The following is a 26,704-nucleotide window of genomic DNA, read 5'->3' on the forward strand; positions in this document are numbered from 1 at the left end:
GCGTGTGGGAGGCATTGTAAATTTAGTGGTCACAGCTTGCATGGGGGAGCAAAAGTGACCCCCCAAGAATCCACAAAATTGCCCACCCCTGCTTTAGGAAACTTGGTGGCTCAGAAAAAGAAATGAACACACTAAAAGGAAGAAAGTTGACCATCTGAAATGTTTATTTTCTTGCATGAAGACCTTTCCTCGTGATATCAATTTAGTCCCTGATTAAAGAATTAAAGTCAGTGTACTGCTGAGAAACCCACCCCTTCTACTTCTGAAATCTACACAGATGCCCAGCAATGACTGAATTGCAGACAGATTACATAGACTTTCGTGAGTGTTCCACATTGTCTTCCACAAAGGTGACAGATGCAGCGATGGTGGCAACCAGAAGAATAAACGAAAACCAAAGAAAATTGTGGCTTCAATAGTACTTGAAATGGAGGCACTTAACACCTATCCCAGGAGTCATTGAAGTCCAAAGAGTCTACAGTTGATTATATTAAAACTAGAATTCCCAGTGCAATAAATACCAATTTCCAGAAAGTAAGACAAGCCACCCATTCGGTTCCGTGGTTGATGCTTTTAGAAATGAGTTCTGACACATCTGTGCACACCCAGAAAGTTCTTCCATGCTGCTGAAAGGGAATGGTGCAGACATACCCCACAGACATTTTGGGGTGGGGGCAGAGGGGGAATCTCAATTTCAGAAGATGCAACAGGGAAAGGACACATTGAAGAGCCCCATGCTCATACATTACACATGCGCATGGTGCTTTGGAGACTGGCCAAGCTGTTGTTGTCGGTGTTGTTAGTCGCGAAGTCATGCCCGACCCATCACGACCCTATGGACAACATTCCTCCAGGGCTGGCCAAGCTACTGAGTTAAATGACATACTCCATCACAGGTCTATGGATAGGAGCCTTCCAAGATGTCCAGGAGAAGCATTCCTGCTGCAAGTTTCCAAGAGATGTGGCAACACTTCTTGTTAGATCAGCCTTTCCATGGGCGGGGGTTGCACTATGTCCCACATTTCGACTCGTGATCCTTCTTTCTCCTGCCGGCTGGGGCTGTAGGTCCCTTGGGTGGCACGTTTGTTGGCAGTTACAATGGAAACTGTGCCGGCCAGTAGGAAAATCAGTAGCAAAGCCAGTGTTACTGACCCAATGGAGGTGAATATACTGGAGGCCAGGTCTGTTGTCAACTGGAAGGATGGAAAGAAGGCTCAGCATGGTTGGCATCAAAGCAGACAAGGGACACATGCAGCAGTTGCCATGAAAGGAAGCTAAGTAACACAAACAATGCATATTTAAAGGTACTTTCCTCTAGAAATGTCCATGTTGTCTATGCTTGAAAGGCTTGGTATGCAACTCAGTGCGTTTGCTAAGGAATTTTCAGTGTAAAAAATATTCAGGCAATTGGAAGAACCCATAGGATGCTTTGTACATTGAAAAATTCAGATGCCACTGGACTTTCTACTTTTCTGGAAGGAAGGAAGGAAGGAAGGAAGGAAGGAAGGGAGGGAGGGAGGGAGGGAGGGAGGCAGGCAGGCAGGCAGGCAGGCAGGCAGGCAGGCAGGCAGGCAGGCAAATGAAAAAAGAACAAACAAAAAGATTGAGCGAATGATCAATGGGTGCCCAAAGATTTGGTTACAGATGTGAATTTGTATTCACATGGACCTGAAGTCTTGCTCACCCTCAAAATAACATTTCTGATAGGGCTATTTTCAATTTGAAAGTGAGAGATAAGAGAAATACATGTGAGTTTTCCCTTTCACTTCAACAGAAGGGCCAATCCCATGTACACTTCCTGTGAATGACAGGCAACTTCCAGGTTTTGTCCAATATAAGCTTATTCACCCTGCTTCCCGCACTCCCTCCCTCCCTCCCTCCCTCTGTCTCTCTGTGTGTGAGAGAGAAATATAGGGTTGATGGACCTATTAGATTGTTTAATATTCAAGCTATGTAAAGTACACAAACATGTACACAACATTGGTGTGGTAAAACCAATAACGTTAAAAACAACTCCTGTACGTCTCTTTTCTTCAATGAGCTGTGTTGATGGGTGGAAAGTAAAATTTCAAGAGACAGAGAAACTCTTTTAATATGGTTGTTCTCCAGCCCTGTATATACCAGAAAGCACAGAAATGACAAGAAACGCCATGGGAAAACATGGACATTGTGGACAGAATCACCCTGGGAGGGTTTTGATCATCAGGCCAGATTTTGCTTTGGGTTTTCTGATTTGTATCACTAGTGACAATTGAAGCATCAGAGATGGAGCATGTGCTTGGGGCAGAGCTTTGCAATCCCCAAAGTTTAAAAACAAACAATAGAATCCAGGAGGTTAAAAAAAAATATCTTAAATAAATAAATAAATAACCCCCCCTCCCTCCAAAACCCACCTCTTTCTGAAGATTAAGGAACTGGACTGGACTACCTGTGTGGAACTGATCTTTCTGGCACTGCTAGAGAATGGCAGTGCCACAGGAAAAGCAGTAAACAGATGCTCGGAGGGTCTTTTTGGTATGTGTGGTGGAGGAGTTGTTTTAATCCATATGAACAGAAGAAATGCCAAGTTGTCTCAAGGCACAGCTTAGGGAATTTATGAGCAGCAGACATTATGCTTCTCCTCTGCCCTTATGCTTGCCCTCTGCCCAAAGTCATGCAATGGATCTTGGGTATAATTAGAAAGCATTTTATGTAGCAGCTTCTTTAGGAAACAGTCTCATCTAGGTTTAGAACCAATGGAACATGCCATATCCACGCCATCTAGGATCTTGGTGCCTCATCCTCAATAGATGAGGATCCTGAGTTAACAGAACGGAGAGAGGGTGCTACAGAGAGTGTCATCATATCCCGCTTCCTTTGGACTTAGTTTTCCAGGTGGGGGGGGGGCTCCAGGTACCAGCTCAGCTGTGTCCATAGAGGGCCAGATTCTGAGGATTCCGGCCACATGATATAGCCACTTTGGTGTTGTTGCAATCTGAGGATGCTGAAATTCTTCAGGTCTCAGTGAACAGGTGGTAGGGCTAACCAGTGTAAAGGAAGCCCAGAGCATACCTATGACTCAATCACCATCTTCTGCACACTGGGGGAACTTATAGGCTGGCTTGTCTAGACGTCTCCCAGAACTTGCCAATCACCTCTTTGAGTTCATGTGATAACCTTCCCCAATCCAGCCATGGCTGGCAGTAATGGTGGGTGTAGTCCAGCACATCTGGAGCACACCAGATTCTGAAGGCTGTTCTGTGATGATGGTGCCTGGAATTGCTATGTCTGCATTCTGGGAGTGAACGGAAATTTTGTCATGTGCATCTGTCATTTTGAGAGCCACTAGGGAAGAGATGGAGAGAGTGTGACATTTATCTCAGTTGTGTGTGTCATGCAGCAAACACTGGACAAATACTCCCCAGGGGTGGAGGGACAGCTCCCAGGCATGGACAATGCTTAGGAGCAATCCAGGAGACTCGGGGAAGTCTGGGCCTGCCTCTGAGAGTGTCAATGTTTCAAGGAACAGGCCAGTAGAAGTCCTACAAGAAGAGCACAAGAACTGATCCAGTTTAAAGGCTTCCTTATGAGAAAGGCCCTCCTCACCAGTAGGACTTTTGCCAGAGGGCTGTGATGAAACAATGCCTTGTGTCATGAATCATACTCTGTCACTGATTCTCTCTCCTGCTGACTTTTGGGCCCCAGCTCGATCCTGCTGGCCTGCTTCCCTGGACCATGTCTCAGACTCATCTCTCAGATGGTTCTGTATGGACTGAAACCTCTGTGCTTGACCACTTCCCTGTTTACCGAGATGCCACTGGCTTTGCAAATGTGCTTCTCTCAATGTTGAGTCTCAGCCAGTCCAAGCAGACCAGGGTGTGCCTTTCAAAGGATTTAGTGTGACAGAAACACAAGGAGCAGCTTATGCCATGTTGTTCTAGTGACCCATCTTGCCTAGGCTCTAACAAAGGCTCTCCAGGATCTTGGCTAGGTCTTTTTCAGCCTGCAGCCTCAAGGAAGAAAAGCAGAGTCATTCTAGAAAGCAGTGCAGCAATAAGGAGCTTTCTTGAAAAGGAGAAATAAGAAAGACTAAATCCTAATAGAAACATAGAAACAAAGCGGGTCAGAAGGGGCCTCCCAGCTCCAGCCAGAATCTGACCCCTGTCTCCAGCCAGCTCCGCTCATGACATGCCTACCATGTGCATGTCTAGCCTATCCTTGAACACCCTCACCAATGGGGCTTCAACCACCTTCTGTGGAACCCCATTCCATACCCTAGGGGGCCTAACTGTCAGGAAGTACTTCCTGGCATCCAAATTGAACCTTGGTTCCCTGAGCTTTGTTCCATTGGAATGCAACCTGCCATCCTCTGCAGGGGAAAACTCTGCCTACCTCTGTGTGACACACCCTCACAAACTTAATTTCAAAAGAGGAGCCTTAGATACTGGCAGGTTACAGTACATGGCTGCATTTTGCTTGGTAGAAGGGATCATTTCTTGATTCCTGAAGTAGGGTGAAATCACAGTCTTGTCATAACAGAATATAAATGAAGTAAAGTTCAGCAGCTATGCAAGATCTAAAAAGCATGAACCCACCTCTCTCTGCCCCCAAATGAAAGGACTGAAGAGCCTGTGGTCTTCACTAGGTATCAAAAACATTAGAACATCAGTACATGAATCTGTTTGGGGAAGTCATCACACCAATGGGGTGCCACCACTGAAAAGGCCCCCCACTTCACCTCAACCGGGAAACGGCTTAGGAGCTGCTCTGAGCAAAAAGGAAAAAGTGGGACAATGCATGCATAACATATCCTTTTCCTTGGGCCTCGGTCTACCCACATGGTGCATCACAAGCAGCCAGATGGTAACTTCCTCCCATGGCTTGTAGATCACTTATTTCAGCTGCAGCCACCAATTATGTGATTAATTGTTCACCAACAGGGGCCTGGTGTTCACAACAGGGCATGTGAGAACTGTTGGAATATCCAGCCTTCTGAGACAAGGCAATGCTGAGGCACCAGATGGCAAGCAATATGGACTCACGCCAAGCACTCCTCAAATTACAGGAGGCAATCAGAGGTCTTTAGATCAGGCCTGAATGCTCAGCATCAGTTTCTATCATGGTAATATGGAACTCATAATACATAGCCTTACTTGTCACTGCATATTTTCTATCTTTATGAGGACCCATTGCTCATAGCTCTCTGAACAGCTTCCTCATAAATGGGCAGTGTTGAGCAGGGTTGTCCCCAAATCTTCCCTAAAGCAAATGAGGAAGGCAATCTGAAATATCCTCTTCGGGGAAAACGCCTGGCAAATTTGGAGGAAAACCTAAAGACCATTGATACGACTTATGCAAATTCTACAGTGGGATCTGTGCCTCCCTAAATATTCTGCTGAAAGTGGAATTTGAAGCAAATTTGGTATTTCCTCTTCAAGGATAAACAACAGAGGCCAAAATAAATGCACCTTCAGCTTCGTTTTAAACTTTCATTAGCACTTTAGGTCTTAGAACAAAGGCTAAACTCTCTTGGCCAGAACACCCTTTCTAGAAAAAGAGGACCAGCTCTCCAAGAGCTTTTCTATACAAGGTATTTATTATGCACTTGAGGTTTTGTACTCCTGGTAGGCCATAGGTTATGTAGGCAATGACATTCTACTCCAGTTTGACATCTGCTTTCTAAAAGCCCTTTCCCAGGGATGCTTTGTTGTTGTTTTTTATAGCAGGGAAATTGGGAATTATTTCTGAAAATGAACGAAAAGTTATTTTCCAATGTGTGTGATTGTGACAAGCCACTACAGAACAGCACCCCCAGAGGTCATGCAGTGTAAAAGCAGGTCAGAAAGTTCTTTCCCTCCTTCCCATGGCAGTCCTTCCAGCCCGCCGAAAATTCTACACAGAGACTGGGTTTACGTGACATGACAACCAACAACCCTGGCATGTGAATCTACTCAAGATTACCAATAATTGGTTCTTCCCACGGTAGAGGTTGATTGGCTGATGATGGATTATCATGTGATCCAGGCCTGGATGACCCATCCCATCATGGGTCAAGCTCCACACTAAGTGCACCGCTTGGCAAAGGAACAAACTGCAGTTGCCAATCAGCAACCGCGTGGCCACCAATGTCAGCCACCGCAAAGTGCCCAGGAGGTTCTTGAGGACGGCTGGCAAAGATTTACGCTGCTCCCTGTCATGGAGCTGATCTGTTGTTGGCTTGCGGCATCCCCTTTCACTTTTTTAAAAACGTTTAAAAATTACTATTTCGACAGGCTGGGTAGCTTTTGAAATCCCTGTTTGGATGCTGCAGACTGCTTCTTCCCAGGGTGTCCCAGCACTACTTTGGAGGGACTGCCTGCAGATACTCCTCTGTTTTTATTTTATGGGGAAAATGATGTGTAAATAGCTGTGTTATTCCCCCGCCCCCCATTTAACCCAACCTGAGCTTCAGACATCCCACAGCTATCAAAATGAAAGGCTGAGTGCACAGGTACATAGATTTTACATACCTGCACACTTTTCTCCCTTGCCAGCAAAAGTTTTTAACACTTTCCAAAATGTACTTCAAAAGCAGAGCTCTGGAGCAGTCAGCTGTCAAGCTGGGAGGTCCATCTTTGAAGTAGGAACCCTCTTCCAGTTTTCAATGACTCCAAGATGTTAGTACACCCCCTCCAAAAACAAAAACAAAAACCCAAGGAGCCATTTGTGAACAAGGGCAACTAGCCCCTGCTTGCATAGAAGGATATTTGGGGATTTTGCACGTCTCAGAGGGACTGGGATGTGAGACCATCCATGAGAGGCTTTCAGGAAGAAGAATACTTACCTGGAGCAGGTGTAGGCATTGTAAAGGGGAAGTACCTGCAGGATTTGGCCATCAGATACCCCACCTCCCCCAACACAAACACTACAAACATACCCAGCACTGACTGCAGGCTTTCCCTTCTGCTCACACTTCCTCCCTGGTTAGATTAAAAAGGGAAATGATGAGCCCAGTTATTTGTGCCTGATATTCTTCCCCAAAACTAAAAAAATGGGGCCTGCCCATAGGCAGTAGGGCACTATAGGGAAATGGCTCACAGCTGCCCAAATGGGAACTGGGAAAGCTGGCTGGATATCTGGCTTTTGTGATGTCTGATAAATAAACAAATACGTAAGAAATTACAACAGTTAAAATAGCGGGACAAAAAAAGGGCTCAGGTTTGCAGTGGGGAAAGATGGAGGATGCATGCTTGCCATGGTGTTCTCCTGGATTTATTTGTTTGTTTGTTTATTTGAGGTATTCCTAGCGCATACGATCACTTTCGTCTCTGAATGGCACACAGCAAGATCTATACATACAGCAATAAATATAAATGACATACATACCCCAAATAATAATAAACTAGATATCCCACGACTGAAATAAGTAAAATAAATTATTAAAATAAACAGATTATAATAATTAATTATAATAATATTTAAAATCTATTTACATTAAAATATTGGGTGAATAAAAAGGTCTTGACCTGGTGCCGAAAAGCATATAATGATGGTGCCAGGTGGACCTCTCTAGGGAAAGCATTCCATAGCCTGGATACAACCAGGAGAAATGACATTTTATTTATTGATTGATTTATTGATTTATATCCTGCCTTTTTCCTACAAAGGGCTCAGCTCACATCTCCTCCCCATCATATCCCCACAACAACAACCCTGTGAGGTAGGTTGGGCCGAGAGTCTGTGACTGGCCCAAAGTCACCCAGTTGACTCCATGGCTGAGCGGGGACTAGAACCCAGGTCATTTGAGTCCCAGTCCCATGCTCTTAACCACTACACCACACTGGCTCTCACACATGGGGAGGGAACAAAGCATCTGTGATGAGCCTGGTCATCTATTGGGTCCAGCATGGGTGCTTTGTGTTACATGTGAACCCAGCCAGAGGATTGATGGCCTGGTTGGTGGAATCTCAATGGCTCATATATTTCTTAAGCTTGTAAAATGTGCAGAACTCTCTCTGTGACCCACTTCAGAGAAGTATGCCCTGATTTATTAAGAAAAGGTATGTGCCTGTACACTCATTCCTTGAGCAGCCCCTTCTTTCTTCCCTTTTTGATATGCCATGGTTCAATATTACATTTATTAAGTGTTCCCTATTATTTCCAAACTGAGAAATGGCATTTTAACAGGATTACAGTAATCCTGACTCTTAAACCTCAGTTTGAAGTTGGTTTAAAATCCTGGCTTACTCCAGTTCTGATCACCATAGTTTCCAACTTTGGACATGTACAGGAAACTATATTTTATTAATCCTGGGATGAAGAGGTGCAAAGATGGACCATGAGAGCACAAGGTGTTCCATAGCTCAGCTTATGAAACTGTGATTAGTACATCTGAACCAGGATAGATAGATGACTTGTATAAACATAAGCATTAAGTAGTTTTCAATTAGGCATCCCAGCTAGTTTTCCCAGTGCCATAAATCTGTGTGCTGCTAGCAGAAACAAATGTCGCTTCCCCCACAGCTGTTTGGACAACCAACATGCAACAAACATTCCCCTTCTCAGCCTTTCCAGTTCATTGGTTCTTGGATGAATGAATGCACACACCACAAGATGTTTCTCAAAATATCTCAGAAAACTGCCCTTTCCACTTGGTGCCAAGCTTGAGCAAAACAATCCTAAACTGCTACCCACTATTAGCATGAATCAGTGATTAGCAAAATTGCTCTTTGAATGCTTCGTGCTGTCTGACAGCACGAGAGCAAGTCAACAGCACTTCTGTGTGGGTGCAACACTCGCTTTGCCGCCATCGTCTGCTTCCAACTGTAAATGTAGTGAAAAGCCAGTGCCCTGTGGGCCTTGTGCAAAACACGCAACTCCCTTCTATGCTTCTGCTTTTTGAGAAGTAGTTCATTGTGACTTGTTTGCAGGCGCCTCCGCATGTTATTCCTGTGAGCAGTTCCCTGGGAGAAGGCTGGGATCTGCTCAGGGATAGAAGAACAACCTTTGGCTTTGAGGAAGCAAGGGCATTGTGCTGTTATAGGAGTCTCCTTTTTGGTCGTGTTGACCAGAGGGTGATCACTGGCCAGATCCTTTGCCCTGAATCTGATTCAAAACTGCAGCAGCAACCTGAGTTGCCCAGATGACAATTGTTCATGGTGCCATCTTGGCATGCTTTATGGGATCCTCTTCAGCAAGGATGTTGAACCAAATCCAGCCCACCTGGGCCCCCAGCCTGCCCCCTTAAGACTTTGCAAATGGCTGAAGCAGGCCCAATGTGTACATGGGCATTGCACTGGGGTGGGGGGTTGCCTGAGCTACACACACTCCCCAAATACACATCACTGAAGGATCTTTTTGCCTCCTCTGTGCATTGGATCGTAGCAGTTCCACTTAAAAAGCAAAGCACGCACTTAAGATTGGTTTACAGAGCATTTGAACTACAGCTCAGAAGAACCTTCAGTGCCTGCTCGGCTGGTTGAAGAGTATTGGAAAGAAACAAGCACACAGACTTGCTCCCTAGATGTGACTTTCAGCATGTTTTTGAATCAGGTGGTGGAGACTGGATTGAGGTCAGGATTGAGATCGGAAACCTTCCCTGTTCCACAGCTTTCCCACTGCTGACTGTTATTTGCTTTGACTTTAAAAAGAACATTGAGCACAGCAATGAGGGGAGTTACAGTTCAGTGGTGGAGCACAAACTTGGCATGCAAAAGGTCCCTTGTCAGCATTTGCAGGTAAGGACAGAAAAGCTTTTGCCTGAAGCCCTACTAAAGTGTCAGTCCCGACACTTGGGCCGACTACTGATGCTTATCTTGGGCACCTCTTTTGAAAAATAAAACAACAAAAACCACAACGATGGCCTGGCACTCCAGACAGTGCCAGACACCTAAGTTTGACCACCATTTAACTTTCCCACAATGCCCAAGAGTAACGTTACTTCCTGGGCACTGTGGGAGCCAGCAGCCTGGATGTCCAGTGCAGCAGTGACTTCCTCACCAGGGTCACCTCCCAGCTCCTTCCTCCCTCTATTGACTCCACTAGACATGCGCAGAAGTGCATCTAATGCAAAAGAAAAAGCTAGGAGATGGCGCACAGAAGAGTGCCTCTGTCACTCCTTATGCTCTGCTGGCAGAACATGAGATGTTGAGAGTTATCTTTATAGGGTTGCTCTCTTATTTATTCTATTTATACTCTGCTTTCTCCCCCACACTCAGCAAAAAATGGGACTCAAGGCAATAACAATAAAATTTGAATCAGAAACATCTGAAGTACAATTAAAACATGGTAGATAAAAATACATTAAAATAGTTAAAAGCAGCCATAAAGAATTCCGCCTTGTGTATCCCCGATGTACCTTTATGATATCTGCAACGCATCCCTTCAGTATGGGCATTGTAGTGGCAATCGAAGTCCCTTCCTCAGTCCTCGCTTCCTTTGAATCTTAAGCTGATTTAGTTTCTTTGGAAGGTGTGCTTATAACATGGTCTCGGTGTGAACGTTTAGGGTGGACCCAGGGATCATCTTTTGTGGCTAACTTGAGATCAGGTCATCGATTCAGAAAATGTGGGCTACAGAAAGGCTGTGCTGTATACTACTTTTTTCCCTGTGTAGCTGGCGCTCCCCAGTGAATAATCCTTTCTAATGTAAATAAAGCTTAGAAGATCTCCATGCATTTCTCCTGGTGCCTGCGCTTCATATTCCATTGGGAAAGTTGTGTGAAGGAGGGGGGGGAGAATGAAACCTGGGGGACTTGATTTCAGTTAAAATATTCCAAGACATTGAAATGATCTGCTCCCATCCATCTCATTAGCTGTAATTGCCCCCAAACCAATGGAGCACTCATCCTTTTTAACTAGGAGTCTGTGCTTTTGGTTTTCCTCTCGACAGAAGCAGAAGTTCTGCTTCCATTTCATCCTTGCTTTTGACATCCCCGTGTGGATTTGGTTTCACACAAGGTGTAATTTAGTTCTTTACAAACAAGAGCTTCTGTAAGATGGATCCCAGTTGCCCAAATTACACCTGAAACCAAATGACATTCCAAAATGTATGTTATACCCACACTGCATGGGACACTGCGGGGGCCGGGGGGGGGGGGGAACAGTCCCAAGGAGTTTCTTTTCTATTTTGCAATATTTTAAGCAACAGATATTCTGGCTCTTTGCTAGTATAATTGCACAATAAAAGTGTTCTGAGTAAAGTCTGTGCAGGAAGATCAAAACCCCACTCCACGGGGGAGATTTATGGGGGATGGAGGTGGGGTGGATCAAGGAGGGCTGGATGATCTGCATCTCTGCTTAATATGACCAGTACCTCTTTGATCTATTGCTTCATCACTGCGCTATTTTGAGTGCACAATAATGGATCAATTAGCTAATTAATACTACATAATTTACAGTTCAGTGGTCCCTGTTAAGGTGTTCCAGGGGCTGTAGGGTCACTTACACCTGGTCTTCCAGGTGGGGAAAAAACAGCCTATCTACAGAGAAGAGGAAACCCTTGGAAACCCTTTCCCAACCCCTGTGGAAACATTCACAGATCTTGCCTTGTCAAAGCTCGGACATTAGGTGAGGTAAAAAGTGAGGCAGAGTGTGGGACCTTTGACTCCATAGAATCCAAAGTCGTCCCAGCTCCCACATGGTGAAGAATTTACGCCAGCCCTGGGGAGGGCACACATGCTCCAAAAGAGAGAAACAAAACGAGAAGCAAAAAGGCAGGTGTGCTGCCCCGTCCCTTCTGCTGTGCTGGCATGAACCCAAACGGTGTGCTGGGTTGTCTACTTTGGAGCCACGGCCTGCATTCATTTGCCTGCTGGTGTTGATGTTTAAGAGGGGTCTGTGTTTGTACCCGCACTTCACACACAGGAGAAATGGACAGAAGCAAAACCATGCATGTTTTTCTGAGGCCAGCCATGCCTGGATGGCAGTTGGTACCTGTGTCTGTTTGGCTTGACCATGATGTAGAGATGGGGCCTATTTCTCTCAAAGCATCCATTTTCCGGTAAGAAAGCTCAGACTTGGAATGTGAACTAAATGGAGAAGGAAAAGAGGCTGGAATGTGGGAGAGAAATGTCAAGGTTAATGAGCAAGATTTGTCTGACAGCTGCTGAGAACCAAACTGCTTTGGGTCTAGAGGGGAGACATTATAGAACAGGAAAGGAGGTGGGGCGTGGATTCATTAAATAAAAGAGCTGGCATCAAGCCAAATGAGTGGGCCAATTAAGTAACATCCACCATCCCTGCTGTCTAGCCCACAAGCAGTGCAAACCTCCCTGAGGGTGGAGTCAAACCTTTTGGGAAAAGAAGTGAAGAGGGTGTCTTCAGTTTGGAATCAGCTTTTCACATGGGCAAAAGCTGCTAGCCTGAAGGAAATGTTACATTGATTGGTGCTACTTAGGAACAACATAAGAGCATAAGAAAAGCTATGCTAGATCAGGCCAAAGGTCCATCTAGTCCAGCACTCCACACACACCATAGCAAAGCTGTTGCCCACAGGATCCTTCAAGGAAGATGAGTGCAAGAGCTCTGTCTGCCCAAGCCCCTCAGCAACTGCTGTATAACAGAGGTAGTACATAGCCAACAAGGCTAGTAGTCCTTGATAGCTGTCCGAGCCCCATTTAAAGCCATCCAGATAGGCGGCCATCACCACGTCCTGTGGCAGCAAATTCCATAATTTAACTATATGTTGTGTGAAGAAGTACTTCCTCTTATCTGTCCTAAACCTCCCACCAATCAACTTCATGGAATGAACCTGGGTTTGAGTGTTATGGGAGAACGAGAAAACCCCCTCTCATTTTCCGCTTTTTCCACACTGTCTCCCCTTTCTTGGTTTTTTCCTAAGCTGAACCATCCCAGCTACTCCTCATAGGGGAGCTGTTCAGATCTCCTGATCATTCTTGTTTCATAACCTTTGTATGGAACACCCTGTATCACAAAAGCCCTGTAGCTCACACAGAACACATACTTTAATGGCCTCCTGTTTATATCCATTGGAAAGAGAAAGGGGGAGAGACATGCCTGTGACATGCTACACTGAATGATACCTGCCATTGTTCCATGAGCAAATGCTGAAGCAGAGATGGAGAACATTGCCTGAAGGAAAGCAAAGCTTCATCTGCTTCTCACCCGAGTGTCACTAACAACTATCCACAAACAGTGTGGAAAGTGAGCTTAAGAAAAGCAACAACTTTTCCAAAACAGGCTGTGCCAGCATTGCAGGACTGTACATCCCCTCTGGTCTCACACACTAGCACCGTAATTTTCTCATGATACAGCGTGGTAAAAGTAATGTCCATGGATGTGCACCTACCGTGGTTCAAACTGAGGATGTCAATGGATGTGATACAGGCATGGTAGAAATTAGAGCAATGTGGTACCTTAGTTAAGTGGGGCAGGGGTTTGGGAGGATCTGAATCAGTGAATAATGTGTGAAAACAGATTTCTGAGTTCCTATCCAAGTCCAGGCAGGACATTTTGCCCTTTTCTGAAGCTGTGTCTAAAGCCCTGCTCAAATTGGACCATCAGTAGTTGGGGTTCTGAACTAGGAACACAGTCAGGGGGTTTGATGGACAGACAAACTGCAGACAAACTAAAGAAACACTCAGTAACCATCAGTGACTCAATTTAGCTGATTGGGGTATGAGAAAGCACAGCCATTCTGCAAGGGATGCAGTTCCTGGGTTGATGTCACCTGGGCCATTCATATCCAGGTTTCATTCTCCCTGCAATTATCTGTCACATATAACCTGGAAAGGGCCTTTGGGGGAAGATGTGCTGGTTCCTTGGACTCTTCATGCCTGCCCACCCCATTCCCCATCCTCCATGCAGCCCTTACTATCTCCAACTTAGGAGACCCAGGTGCTGTGGAATCAGGGAATGGGCCTTGAAAGACAGACAGTTCCTCAGAGGAGCTGGAGTTAAAACAGGCCTCCATAACCAGCCATGATGGAACCTCAGAGGGCCTCTGCATGCTGCTAGAGCAACAGCTCTTCTTGAGTGAGCTCCAGCCAGCACAGATCTGACCAGCGCCTGGTGATCCTCATAGCCTGTTTTGACTACTCTCCATTGGGTGTGCCCTTGTCTACTGCTTTAGACAGGTTTTCCTAGGAACTTGAAGTTATTGGAAAGACTGTGCATTAATGTCTATACAATTCTGTTGTCCTGGATCAGAGCACCATCAAGAATGCAATTAGGAACAGGTTCCTTCCCAGTGTCATTCCTGGTAAGGAGAAAACTGGACAGTTTGAGTGGGGCAAAACAGAAATGAGATAGTGGGTCCTTTGACAACATTCATGGAGCAAGCTCATCACTAACAGTGTTTTCTCCCTCCCTGGCTTTTCCCTCTGGGCTCAGCCCATACAACTGCCCCAGAGAGGTGGCAAATGTGAATGAAGACCTCTCCTTGCTCCTTCCAAGTGTCCACACTCTTGGGAGGGGCAGGTGAAAAGGCAGGGAGGAGAGAAGAGGTAGGCCGAGGTGAGGGTAGCAGATGGACCTCTAAAGGGCCAAGCAATGCCAGACCTTGACCTGCTTTGGCAGAATAACTGCCCTTAATGCAAATGGAGAATACACACAGCTGCAGGGCTAGTTAGTTCTGAATTGCCCTACACTGGGAATCCAAAGCATCGTTCATGGCAGATTAAATTAATGTCAAAGACAGACAATTAGCACTGCATGCTATCTTGCCACCATTGCTAAAAATCCAGCAAAGAATGCCATTGAATTGACCATTAACATTCAAGCAAGTTATTAATCATATTCTTTTATGAAACCTTTCCTGAAATGCTTTGTGGACAACATAAATGGGAATGTATTAGACTGAACACAAAGCCAGATTTATTCTAAGTTAGATTTCATATTAAATTAGCAACAAACTTAAACAAATTCAAACAACTTGCAAGAATTTTGCAGCTCTTATTTTAAAGGGCTGCCTCACAATAAATAGCTTTTGTTCCATCTTGAGGCTAAATCAACCCAAATTGGCAGCAGCAGGACTTATAAGGGGAAATGCATGGGAAGAGGAAGCAGAAGTATTTGCATGATGGAGGGATGCTTGCCTAAACTTTTGTTCTGAGAAAAGTTTCTATTCACTTTCTATTTTCTGGTACCTATCATCCATATTTTGCCTTGCAGGGAGATTTTGTGGGCTGCTTTTAAAAGATGTTGCACGATTCACACATGCATACTCAAGCAGGGGCAGGCAACATGGTACCCATAGGCACCTGTGCACCTTAGACACCTTTCCTGGCTCATTTCTTGTCCTCTCCCATGCACTTTTCAAAAGTGACATTTCTTACTGGCATCTGGGATTGTTTTAAAGCCAAGGGCCTCTAGCTGCTTGCATATCCCTTTCCATTGAATGCCTCTGTGCCAGACACGGGGCTCACATACATTCTTAGGAAATTAAGATGGCAGATGGCAGTGGGCCAATGCTTTCATTCTCCATGTGCCCATTTTGTGGTAGTGCTCAGGATAGTTTCTCAAGTAGCAAAATGTGACCACAGACTCAAAAAATGTGCCTTCACCTGTACTAGAGTTACTTTCCTTGAAGTCACTCCCCAGATTCTTTAGCAATTAAATCTTAGAGTGGAATAGAAATGCATATGGACCCTTGTACGTAGACATGCTTAAATACCTAGACGTGAATGCTAGAACTGGATGCATCAATCAGTCTGTTTGGTGTTCTACATTGTTTTTCAGTGCAAGTTTGTTTCAGTTGGTTTCCACATTAATCTGTAAATATTTTAGTAAAGTGTGTACATTCATTATTGTGATATTTCCTCCTATCGTATGCATTTTTGCATATGTTTGTCCTACTATATGCATCCTTTTGCAAGTAATTTCTTCTATGTGCCTTTCTACATAATGCATATTTAATGTATGCACCTTTTTGCATGTAACATATTATATACATTAATGTATATTAATATACAAATATTTAAACATTTTTTTGGAGTTGGGGCTAAATTGGAGGTCACCCACCTCTGGCCTTCAGTCTCCTGAAGGAGAAGTACAAGGAATTTCAGCCTGTTGGGACAGGAATGTGATCAGCATCTGCTCAGGCTCATGTTTATCTCTTCTCTACTCTCAAGTGCAGTCATGAGAAAAAGACTGGAAACTTGAGATTGGCTGAGCTGAATGCATCATTTGAACTCTGCAGTGGACTGTGACCATGGTTTATTTGGAATAAACCAGTTCCATAATCCATGGTTTGAAGCTGGCTTATTTCACACAAGCTGTAGTTAAGATTAATCATAGTTTGTTGGGTATGGACAGCATGACAAGCAGCACTTCATTAAAAATAGGAGCAGAAGTCGCCAGCTGTCCCCTTACTGCTGGGCAGGGTTGGGGTTGGGCATGCAAGCCCATGGAGAAGTTAGACTCACATGAGTCATGCCCTCCAAATGCAGTTGCTGATTTTGGGATGGAAAGAATATGACTGTTTTAGGAACACAAATACCTCAACGCTTAGCTGTAAAATTCTAGAAGAAATGGTATCCATAAGAATGAATCCATATTATTCTGTGAGCATATTTAATGGGCACTTCCTTCATTATGCAATGTAATGCTAATAAGGCATGTTTGACTTGCCTTTAAAAAACATCCATTTACTGCTTGTGCTAAAAATCTAGTGGTTTATCTCCAAAGCATATGGTAGTATCTCTTGTGTTTATGCAGATTTGTAACACATGGTTTAACCTTCCCTTTCCAGTGCTCAGTTTTACATGTGATTGGAACACTACGACAAATCCTTACTGCATGACTCTTCCTGGGCTTTTAATTAAGGCAAGAATGGGGATTACGACTGCACGATAGAAGCCCCAAAGGAGATTGCATGGAATAATGCTACTCCAGTAAGCCCTCCAGAATGTTTATCGCTGGTACAAACTATCTCCCTCCCTCCCTCCCCCACTCCTCCTCCTCCTCCTCTGTGATATGGATAATGACAAGATCGCTGTTTCTGAGCTCATTCATATTACATTGCTGTTCCAAAGTCATAACTTCTCCATTGGGCCAAGTATTCCTGGGTACAGATTTCAAATCCAATTGTCAGGGTTGCTTGTGGATAACCACAGGTAGCACATAAATAATGTGTGAATGTGCTCTTGTTGTATTACCCCCCCCCCCCATCACACACACTCACATGCCCACACAGATTTCTGGACAATGCTTTGTTGATGTAACACCCCCAACTTAGACAAAATAAGTTATTCTAATTTACGGAGAATCAAGGAAAGTGTTCCCTGCATATTTCAGGCTGTTGCCCTCAGGTTCTAGTCCACTCAGTCTGAGAATTACCCCTTGGCTATGAAAGGAGGTGCTGCTACCATGGTGTGAATATTGAGCACAGAGATTTCAGGGTGTACATAGGAAGAATAACAAGGCTGAAGCTGAGAGTTATGTTGCAAATCTGCATGGGAGCAACAGTGAGAGGAGAATCAAACCTATCCTATCACACCCTTGGGTTTCTTCAAGCCACCTAATTCTTTCCTGGCCTGGTGCTCCCTGTGTGTTTCTCCCCAGAACCTTCTTCCAAACTTCATTCAATAACCCGAAACAAATCACCTGTACTGAAGTTTTGGTAGCATTAAAGGTAGATACATTTCAACTTACAGACCAAGTTAGGCACTGATTAAAATATAGATGGCTGATCTTGTCCCCCACCCCTCCCAAGCCCTGTGAAGTGAAATGAAGCAGGAGTACCCATTGGAGTGCCTACCTACATGTTTCATTAAAAACTTACAACTTTGCTGCAAGCGACAAATTTAATGTGCCATGTTGTTGGGATCTTGGAAAATGCACCAAACAGCATGCCACACAGGATGCAACTGAGGTGTGGTTTTTGTTTGACTATAGTGCAAGTGTGTGTGGCTTTGATTTAGGGCAGGATCACTGTGCTCTGGCAAAAGAAGATTTAAGTCTCTAGCCCCAGCCTCCAGCACACACATGGTTTGCTTCCTGCAATGGTCCTTCACCCACAGGGACTAGCCAAAGGAAAAAAAAGCTGCATTGATGCCAAGGAGATTCTTTTCTTTAAAAGAAAAACAATCTCCTTGCAAAGTGGAATGTCAGTGCAAAACAGAAGGGGCAAATTCATTCCATCTCCCCTAAAGCATGACCAGTACAAACTTCTTTGCTTACATTAGAATCAATAAAGCTATCAGGATCAGAACATGCTATGCAAGTAATGAACCATGCACTTTGGCTCTGTTTGTCCATCTAGCCCTAGTATGCCTGCTCTGACTGGCAGTGTCTATCCCATGTGTTAGGCAAAGGTATTTACATCAGCTGCTAACTAAGCCTTGAAGCTGTCATGGATTGAACCAGGAATCTTCTTCATGCCAAGAAGGGTGTGCCTCTGTTTCCCCAAGGATTGTAGGTAATATGCCTGGTATTGCTTTCTTTTGAGGGAAATTTGGGTCCCTCTAGTGTTTATCTACTCTGAAGTCAGTCCCCTGCTTCATGAACAACAGTGTTTAGTTTGAAAGCATTGTAACAGTAAATATGTATGTTTCTTCTAAAGTTTTGTCATATTAAGGAGTGCAGTAATAAAAACCTCCAGAGGGAAACTCCTTCTAATTCTGTTGCTCTCAAATGGGGCCCTTCTGGTCCTTCCCATGAGATGACATGGTGCGGCTGTGCCATCTTTTTTTTCTCTGCAGATTTCCTGTGGTAAGAGAAAGGACTAAAGCAGCAGTGTGAAAATATGGGAAGGTTCAGAGTTGAAAAGAATGTTGCCGATAACGCTCTGAGAATGAGGCAGTGTGATGGTGTTACAAAAACTGCATCCAGAAGGCCTCTTTGGAGATCAGCACAAAGCAACACAAAGCATTTGTAAATGAAAAAGCAAACAAACTCTGAAGCATACCAAATGGCTCCCCTTATAACACGTCTGCAATTTTTCCACAAGGACTTTATCGGTGCTTGCTCCCCCATTCCCTTCTCTGTTACGATCTGGAATGGAGCCCCTGAACTAGAGCAAACAATTTTGTATAGCCAAACAGCCAGCCACCCACAGTCTATCATCCCAGTTGCTTAAAATGTTCAACAGCTTAGTGGTGCAGCACTGAGCTGGGGCTCAAGAACACCTTTTTATATGACTTATTTTTGCAAGCTCCTCATGGGAGTGTTGTTGCCTTTATACAGTGCTTTTTTTGTAAGAAAAAAGGTGCCGAAACTCATGAAATTATTTACCTTTCGCATGTACTCAATCACTGTACACACGCACACACGTCAGATATGTAACAAAACATAACGGTTGCCACCTGCAGTGGCACTCAGTGTGCGACCACACAACGAATCACAAGCCAAGCAGTGCCACAAGCTGAGCAGCGCCATCGCAACCAGCACAGACGAAGTACGCATGCATCGGACTCGACACACAAGCAGCCCGCATGCACCATTTTAATGATTTTGCTGCAGACCCGCTACGCTCGACAGGGCGATCCAAATCCACATGGACCAAACATCAAATTTTCAAAAGTTACTTTTAAAACTTGGAAAATCTGTCAAAAAATGGTGCCGGAACTCTGTTCTGGTACGTTCTATGACAAAAAAAAAACACTGCCTTTATAAACAGAGAAGGTTCAGGGATGCCAGATACCTGTAGGATCACGAAGGGAAAATGATGGAGGAAGAGAAGGAGCACACAAAAGGAAAGGTAGTTATTCAGTCCTTGACACCTTTTTGTGTGTGTGTGTCAGTATGCTAATTACTCGGGAATAACTGCATAAGGATAAGTATGCAAATGGGACATGAATTATTCATGAGGCAACAGGCATTTATGATTGTAATTTAAGTGTCATTAGCCCAGGTTCACATAACTAACACTAGCGGTTAATGCATATATTAAGTAATATCTGAAAGGCAAATTCAGTGGCAGCACCCAATACTGGCACTATAGGGTTTTTTTCCCCCTCCTCTAAATTTTCAACTTGTTCTGAATTCCGTATTGTCAGTATGTGCTCTGCTCATCTGCGTTTTCTAAAATGATGGTGATGATGCATGCGATTAGCTATTAGGATGGTGCTATCAGCATACCGAAAAGGATGAAAGAGTGCTAGCCAACGACTCTGACAAAGGTACCATTTCACTTGGGTTATTGGCACTGACCTATTAGAGGAGGGCAAGCAGGAAGCGTACCCAGAATGCTTTTGTTGAGTCCCACACTTTCAGAGCAGCACTATTCCTCTATGCCACACTTTCTGAACAGGTTTATTGGCTTCATTGTTTGCACAGACACTAACTTGGAAGGCGCACTCCGTACTGATGTTTGGAAAATCAATTGGATCTGGATTGGTAGTGCATGATGGAAGTAGGAGTTTGTAAGACACCTCACCTCCTAATTGTGAATGTGCCACAGAATTGCTCCTGGCCCCTGGGTACAATCCAAATTCACCTGTTGTTTGGTTGCCTCTTGTTACCCAGTTTGTAGGGATCATTTTGCTCTTCAGAGCTCTTCACAGAGGCTTGTGATTCTCTGATCCTGAATACTTTGGTGTCATCTGTAAACTTGGCAGAAGCACTAGGTGGCTCTGTGGCATGGCAGAATTGTGCAACTACATAAGGGTTTCATGCCGCTGTTCACAGAAAACACCTGATTTTCTTCAACCTAAAAGAAGCCACCTCAATGCAATGCAAAGCATGGGGGAGAGCCTGAACTATAACAATCGCATGGAAGATATCTTGAGGATACAATCAAGGCCTCATGTTGAATGGCTCTTAGAAATGTAACAGCTAAGATGTTCAGGATCTGGCTGAGGCTGGGGATGCACCCTCTTCCCATGGGCATTACATAAAGGAGCAACTCCTGTCCTGGATGTCTATGGACATCTGCAGTGAAGAAGACTGTGTGTGAACTTCTGAACACAGGTACCCCAATCTCAGCAGTTCCTGGATCATGCAGGGGCTCTGAACCATATGCAGGAATTCTCCATTGGCAGGTGGTGCCTATAGGAAGCTCATGCCTACATCACAGCATTTTCATGGGTCTGGTTTGGAATGACTGGGTTTTCTACTCATCTGGCACAAGTGTGTGCTTATGACTCTTCCACTGTTGCTGCTGACTCAGAAATATCGTTGTGCCAAGGACATGTTTAGTTTATGTACTCTCCTTGCAGCGTCAGAAGGGGGGAAATGGGGTAGACAGATGAATTAAAATTTAGCAGAGGAATTCCAAGTGATTTTTTTCCCCTGATGACATTTGGTGAAATCAAAATAGCAGACACCAAATGTATCCTGGAATTGGAAATGAAGGCTCGCTGTCCTCAGGGAGGGTGGATGATACACTCCTTAGTGGAAGACACCAGTCCCGGGAGAAGTTTAAGCAATCATACACCTCAGGGCTTGGGTGGAACGCAGTGCAGGAAGACTGAGCTTCAGCTTTCAGGGAAGCATCTATTGTGTGTAAAACATTTATAAATCATGACACACATAAAGCAAATGAGAACACATAGGCATTAGCCCAAACACGTAGAAATGAGAGAAGCCGATGTAATGTGACAAAGGCAGAAGGTTTATTGTATGTACAAAGACAGAAAGCTAAGACCATGCATAGACAAGCAATGTAGCTGGAGAATACATCTGTACAAAGAAGGGGACAGAGAAGAAATTCTGAAGACAGAGGATGATCTTGATGGCAAGGTGGCAAAAGAAAGAGACATTCTTCATGCTTGCAGGGAGACAGTGGCATTAGCAGTAGGCATGTAATGTGGCAAGAATTCTGCTTTTTGCTGGACTTCCGTAATCTTAGAAGATGCTTCTTGCATGTGCAATTGCACTTCAGCACTTGGGTTCCCAGCTCTGAGTAGATATTTTGAGGGGAGGGAAGCATATTCTCTGTGTTTGTACTACACAGTTGTTGTGCTTGACTTAGGTTTTCAATTGCATGAAGGAGAAGAGTCACAGGCAGGGAAATGCCCTTGAAAGCTACACGGTTCTCTTCTCTATTCCATGCTTCCTTGTACCTGAAATATATCCTACTTTTATACATTCCTTAGTAATGCTTAGTCCTCATATGAGTGTTTTTCTTTAAGGTTTAAAAGTGATCTTATCTACAGTCATCAGGTCTGACATTTGGGATAACATATTTTGGGATAACATATTTTAATTTTATATTTGTAACTCAGTGTATTTTTTGTATTTTGTATTTAATGTTAATTTATTATGTTCTATTGTATTTCAATGTATTTTATTGTGTTGTAAGCAACCCTGAGGTTTTGGCAAGGGGCGGCATAGAAATGTTATAATAATAATAATAATAATAATAATAATAATAATAATAATAATAATAATATTACTGCTGTGTCAGTTAAGACAACGATCTTCTACAATAAGCTGGTACTATCGTCATATTATCAGTAGGAGTTGAGAGAATGTGCATTTTTCTAGGTTGCATGTCTGAAAGAATTCTTGCCTGTCTCCCACCCCTTATCATATATAGCTTGGGGTAAAGGTGGTGTTTGTCTTTTGTGGTTTAGGGGAGATGGGAAAAGGTATCAATTAATCCAATCATGAATGAAAATCAAGTCAAAGCTGGAGGAAATTTTGCTCCCACCCTGGCAAAAGCTTATACTGCTTCTTTAGGGACGCAATCCTGAAAACACGAACTAGGACTGGGCGCCATTGAGTTAATTGGAATATGCCAAGCCAGCCCAAGGTATTTTTCTGCCTGGGGTGAAGGACAAGGTGGTGACTCCTTTGGGTCCACATATGTCCAACTGTAGGGCTCATGCTGCGATTCTCATCTGAGTGGTGGTGGTGGTGGTGGTAAATGATTTCAGGTTTTGGACTCTGATAGTGTTCTGTAATTTTGTGGGTCTCAGTGGCCCAATTGCTTAAGCTACTGCAGCTGTATTTGGGGGCTCTTCTGTTAAAGGGGGACTAGGCATTTGCCCTGAGAGCATCACTGCAGCTGTGGAGCAAGTGGAAAGGAGAATGGGGATCATGAAAGCCATTGGGGGACTTCCTTGCAAGAATGAAAAAGGCTGGTCATTAATATAATGAAGGGATGAATGAATTAATGCATGCATGCATGAACGAATGTGCATAGGACCATGGTTTTAGAAAAACATATGAATTATTGTGTGAGACACATGTCACTCTCACCTTTCAAAAGGACTACTTTGGGCATGTTTCAGAAAGGAGCATGGGTTCCCTCACACGAGTGTGCCTTCTGGTTTTGCGCAAAACAGGGTTCTCACTTTTTGTAAGGGCAGAAGCGGACACAGCATATGGGATACCTCCAGCATTGCCTACATTCTAATTCTTAGGAAGGTCAGAGTTTCCCACCCCACAGCAAAGAGGCCAGATCCGTGAGTAATGCAGCAATGCCCAGGACTTGCCTTGCCATGAGGCAGAAGGAGGTGATGCTGCCTTGGGAGGTGAGCCCTGGAGGACGGTGAGCAGCATCAAGGTGCTGGTAGGCAGAGTTGTGCCCTTCAGGGGCAGCCAGGAGGACACCGGTAAATCATGACCTGCAGGCATTCCTTAATGACAGCCCACAGAGCCATGCCTGCAAGGAGAATCCAAAAATTTGGACAGTCCTTTGGATTCTCATCAAGGAACAGTTTTAGCTTCCCACCCAAGTGAGTCTTTTGTAAGAGGAGAGGATTGCAATTTCCCAGTGAGGACTAAGGCACCTCAAAATACTTTACCTTATATGTGGGGAGAAAAGCTTGCTGCTGGGAAAATCCATTTTCACCAGCTAGTTGGAAGATTGCAGTTCAGTTCACAGCAGATGGAGAAGTCTGAGGGGCAGTTTGAGACCACAACCAGTATCTTGAGATTAATAAAACAGGCACTGTCTCTGCAAGCCCTCACTCCACCTCTGCAGTCCTGTGGACAGGTGTGAAAGGACGTGTCCACCGCCAGCCCTGCCAACCACATGCAATGGTGGTGGAGTACCATCTTGTCTTTCGCCGCAGGCAGAAAACATGGAAACTGCCTCCTTGGGTGGGTGCCCTGAGCGCATGAGAAGCCCTAATCATGTGGATGATTTATTTCTTCTGGCACCCCAGTGAAATGCATGTTGAGAGCAATGCACCTTGGCTGGAATATTTCAAGCCATGTAGGAAAAATAGATAAGTTAGGATTTGTACAATGTAATAGGATATTTCTTGTCAACCACGTCACACTGGAAGATGCCCAGATATTGGGTGGGAGCAAAGCCAGTGAAGGGCAGGGAGGACAGGTGTCCTGGCAGGTGTACCCCTATACCTGTGTATGTATGAGCTGATAAGGTAGTTGAGGAACACATATATACAAAAGAGTGTGGGGGGAGTGAGCACCAGCATTCATAGGTCCAGAAGCTATTCTGTCAGGGGAAGAGACCATATTCTTTAAAAAGGATAAGTACCCAGACTGTCTTTGCCCTCATCAATAGATGCATGAAAATCAAACTAGTGAACAAACCCAGAGCAAAAGGAATGTACAAATGGATGAGAGCTGAGATTTTGAACATCTGCTTTGGGGATGTTTTGCTTTCTCCTCTCACATGAAAAGCTCAGCAGTGCTGAGAAACATGGATCTAATCCATAGTCTCCATGCTTGACATCAGAATAATGTGTAATGGGCATTAGTAATGTGTACCAAAAATGTACAATGGCTTAGTTTACATATGTTCAAAATGCAAGGAAAGCAAGTTCCAAGTGTGGTTTGGGTTTGTTACGGCTCTCCTGATTTCTAACTTAGTGTTATCTTGAGCCAAGGCATCTTCTGTTGTGCTTTGTGAGTTTCAAAAGGGAAATGCCCTTCCTGCTGACTAGTAGTCATCCTGCTCACCCCACTCCACCGCTGGGTCGTCGTCCATGCGCAGAATGAGGTAGGAGAGAAGCTGAAAGAGATTCTGCCATAGCAAGAGAGAGACAAAGAAGGAGAGGTCGCTTACGTCTATCTCGCAGCGGTCGCCAGCATAGTTGACGTCACAGATGCAGTGGAATTTGTTGAGCTGGTTCTGGCAGAGGCCCCCATTGAGGCACGGGTCAGAGCGGCACTCATTGATGTCCACCTCACATCTGCGGGATGGAAAAGGTAGGTTAAGAACGTGGGACAATTCTTCCAACATAAATGGAGGAGAATACAGAGAAGTGAGAGCCAATGCGGTAAAGTGGTTCTGGATGCTGAACTGGGACTCAGGAGATCTGGGCTCTAGTGCCCACTTTGCTATGAAGCAGGCTGACTTAGGACCAGTCCCTGATTCTCAGACCAACCTACTTCACAGGGTAGTTGTCCTAAGGATAAAATGGAGAGGAGAGAACTTTGTGAGTGGCTTTGGGTTCCTTGCAAGAGAAAGAAAGGTAGGTTATAGTTGTAATGTCATCATTCATCATCCTTATTATTTAGGGCTCTCTGCATCAAATTTTCAGGGCCCACTGAACATTTTATCTTTCCAGCAGAGTTTAGAACAGGGTGGGCAGCAGTTCTGCTGAGGGTTGCTTTGGAGGGCAACCTGTTGAGACTGGGCATTGGCAGTGGGCACAGCCAAAGCAAGCAGTGGATGAGGTCAGAGCCAAAAGCACATGGGTCAGCCCTTTCCTTTTGTACTGTCCCCTTATTTACCTTTCTGCTACCTCTTTTCTTTTCCTGTTTCTTTCCAGCTACCCTGGGATGTCCTGGGAAGATGCCAGCAATACATTGCTAGCTGCAATATCAGTGCACCTCAGCTACAAAGGAGCCATCCATGATGCTGGATCCAGTCCTTGGAAAAGGTTCAGCACAAGGGACATCTCCTTAAACATTCATAGTACAGTTGGAGTGGGCACTGTCCCACTGACATTGATATATCCACAGCCCCCTTGGAAGGGACCAGTGGCTCCTGCTAGTGATCCAGCCACGTAGCATGCAGAGGGCTTTTGAAATTGCCTGCCCCAGTTTAGAGCACTGATCTTCTGTATGCAGGTGGGAATGAAGCAGGATTGCAAGCAGCAACCTTGGTCCCTTTACCATGATTCTCTTTTTAAGAGAAGACTGGCCTGGGAGCAGAGAGATCGGTGACAGGTACCAAAAAGAGAGAAGCAGACAAAGCTATATTGTAAAAATTAATAGAAAGTTCCATGTTACTGGTTGGAGCTACAGATCCTTGCCACAATTGAAAATACTTAAGACTTCTCATTTAAAAATACTTAATGAGGTCACGTAACTTCTTAAGCAATTTTAAAATAATGGGCAGTGTGTGCATCTGAGGGTTGATCTGTATTTTGAATTCAGGTCTGTGTGTCTGTCTATTGAGAGATTATGCGTATATGCAGAGCGGGCAAGGGGTGGGGAGAGAAGGAAGGAGAGATGTGGCATAAATAGCATTATTGCTTTTCCCCCTGTAAAATTCAGGCACCAGAGAATATTGGGTGTCTGCTAAGGGTACACTCTCTGTCCATACAGATCCCTACAGAAGCTGATTGCAAACAGGAAAATCTTTTAAGGTTTGAAACATGATTTAATATAATTTCACAATCTTCAATAAATGCTCTTGACCTGGGGCGATGGAGAGAACCATATTTGGAAAGTTTGCTCCATTTGGTATGTTCTGAGGAGAGGTGATCGGTATCCAGTTGCCATCCATTAATTCAGGGAACTGGAAAACTCCTGTGGTTATCAGGTAACCAGGCTGAAAATAAGGAAAGACTCCCAGTGCCAAAGTTGTTGTTGATTTGGGTGGGAGGAAAATGCATCCCCCCCACTTCCTGCCCACAAAATTCAGAGGCGTAGAATATGCTTCTCAAAAAGGTAGTGTTTCCCACTGAATCTACCGA

The 26,704-nt window shown here is 44.5% G+C and overlaps 1 protein-coding gene across 1 annotated transcript in view; it reads right to left on the reverse strand.

The window, feature by feature from the left end:
- Positions 1-977: 977 nt before the first annotated feature.
- Positions 978-26,704, reverse strand: part of CRB1 (crumbs cell polarity complex component 1) — a 140,574-nt gene continuing 114,847 nt past the window's right edge. Inside the window, exons 11-12 of the mRNA XM_044432255.1 lie at positions 24,844-24,970; positions 978-1,193 (exon numbers count right to left, since the gene is read on the reverse strand). Of these exons, the coding sequence (XP_044288190.1) occupies positions 978-1,193; positions 24,844-24,970 (343 nt within the window). The remainder of the gene's footprint in view (positions 1,194-24,843; positions 24,971-26,704) is intronic.

The sequence above is a fragment of the Varanus komodoensis genome, unplaced genomic scaffold, assembly GCF_004798865.1.
Source record: "Varanus komodoensis strain SLA01 unplaced genomic scaffold, ASM479886v1 scaffold24, whole genome shotgun sequence".
NCBI lineage: Eukaryota > Metazoa > Chordata > Lepidosauria > Squamata > Varanidae > Varanus > Varanus komodoensis.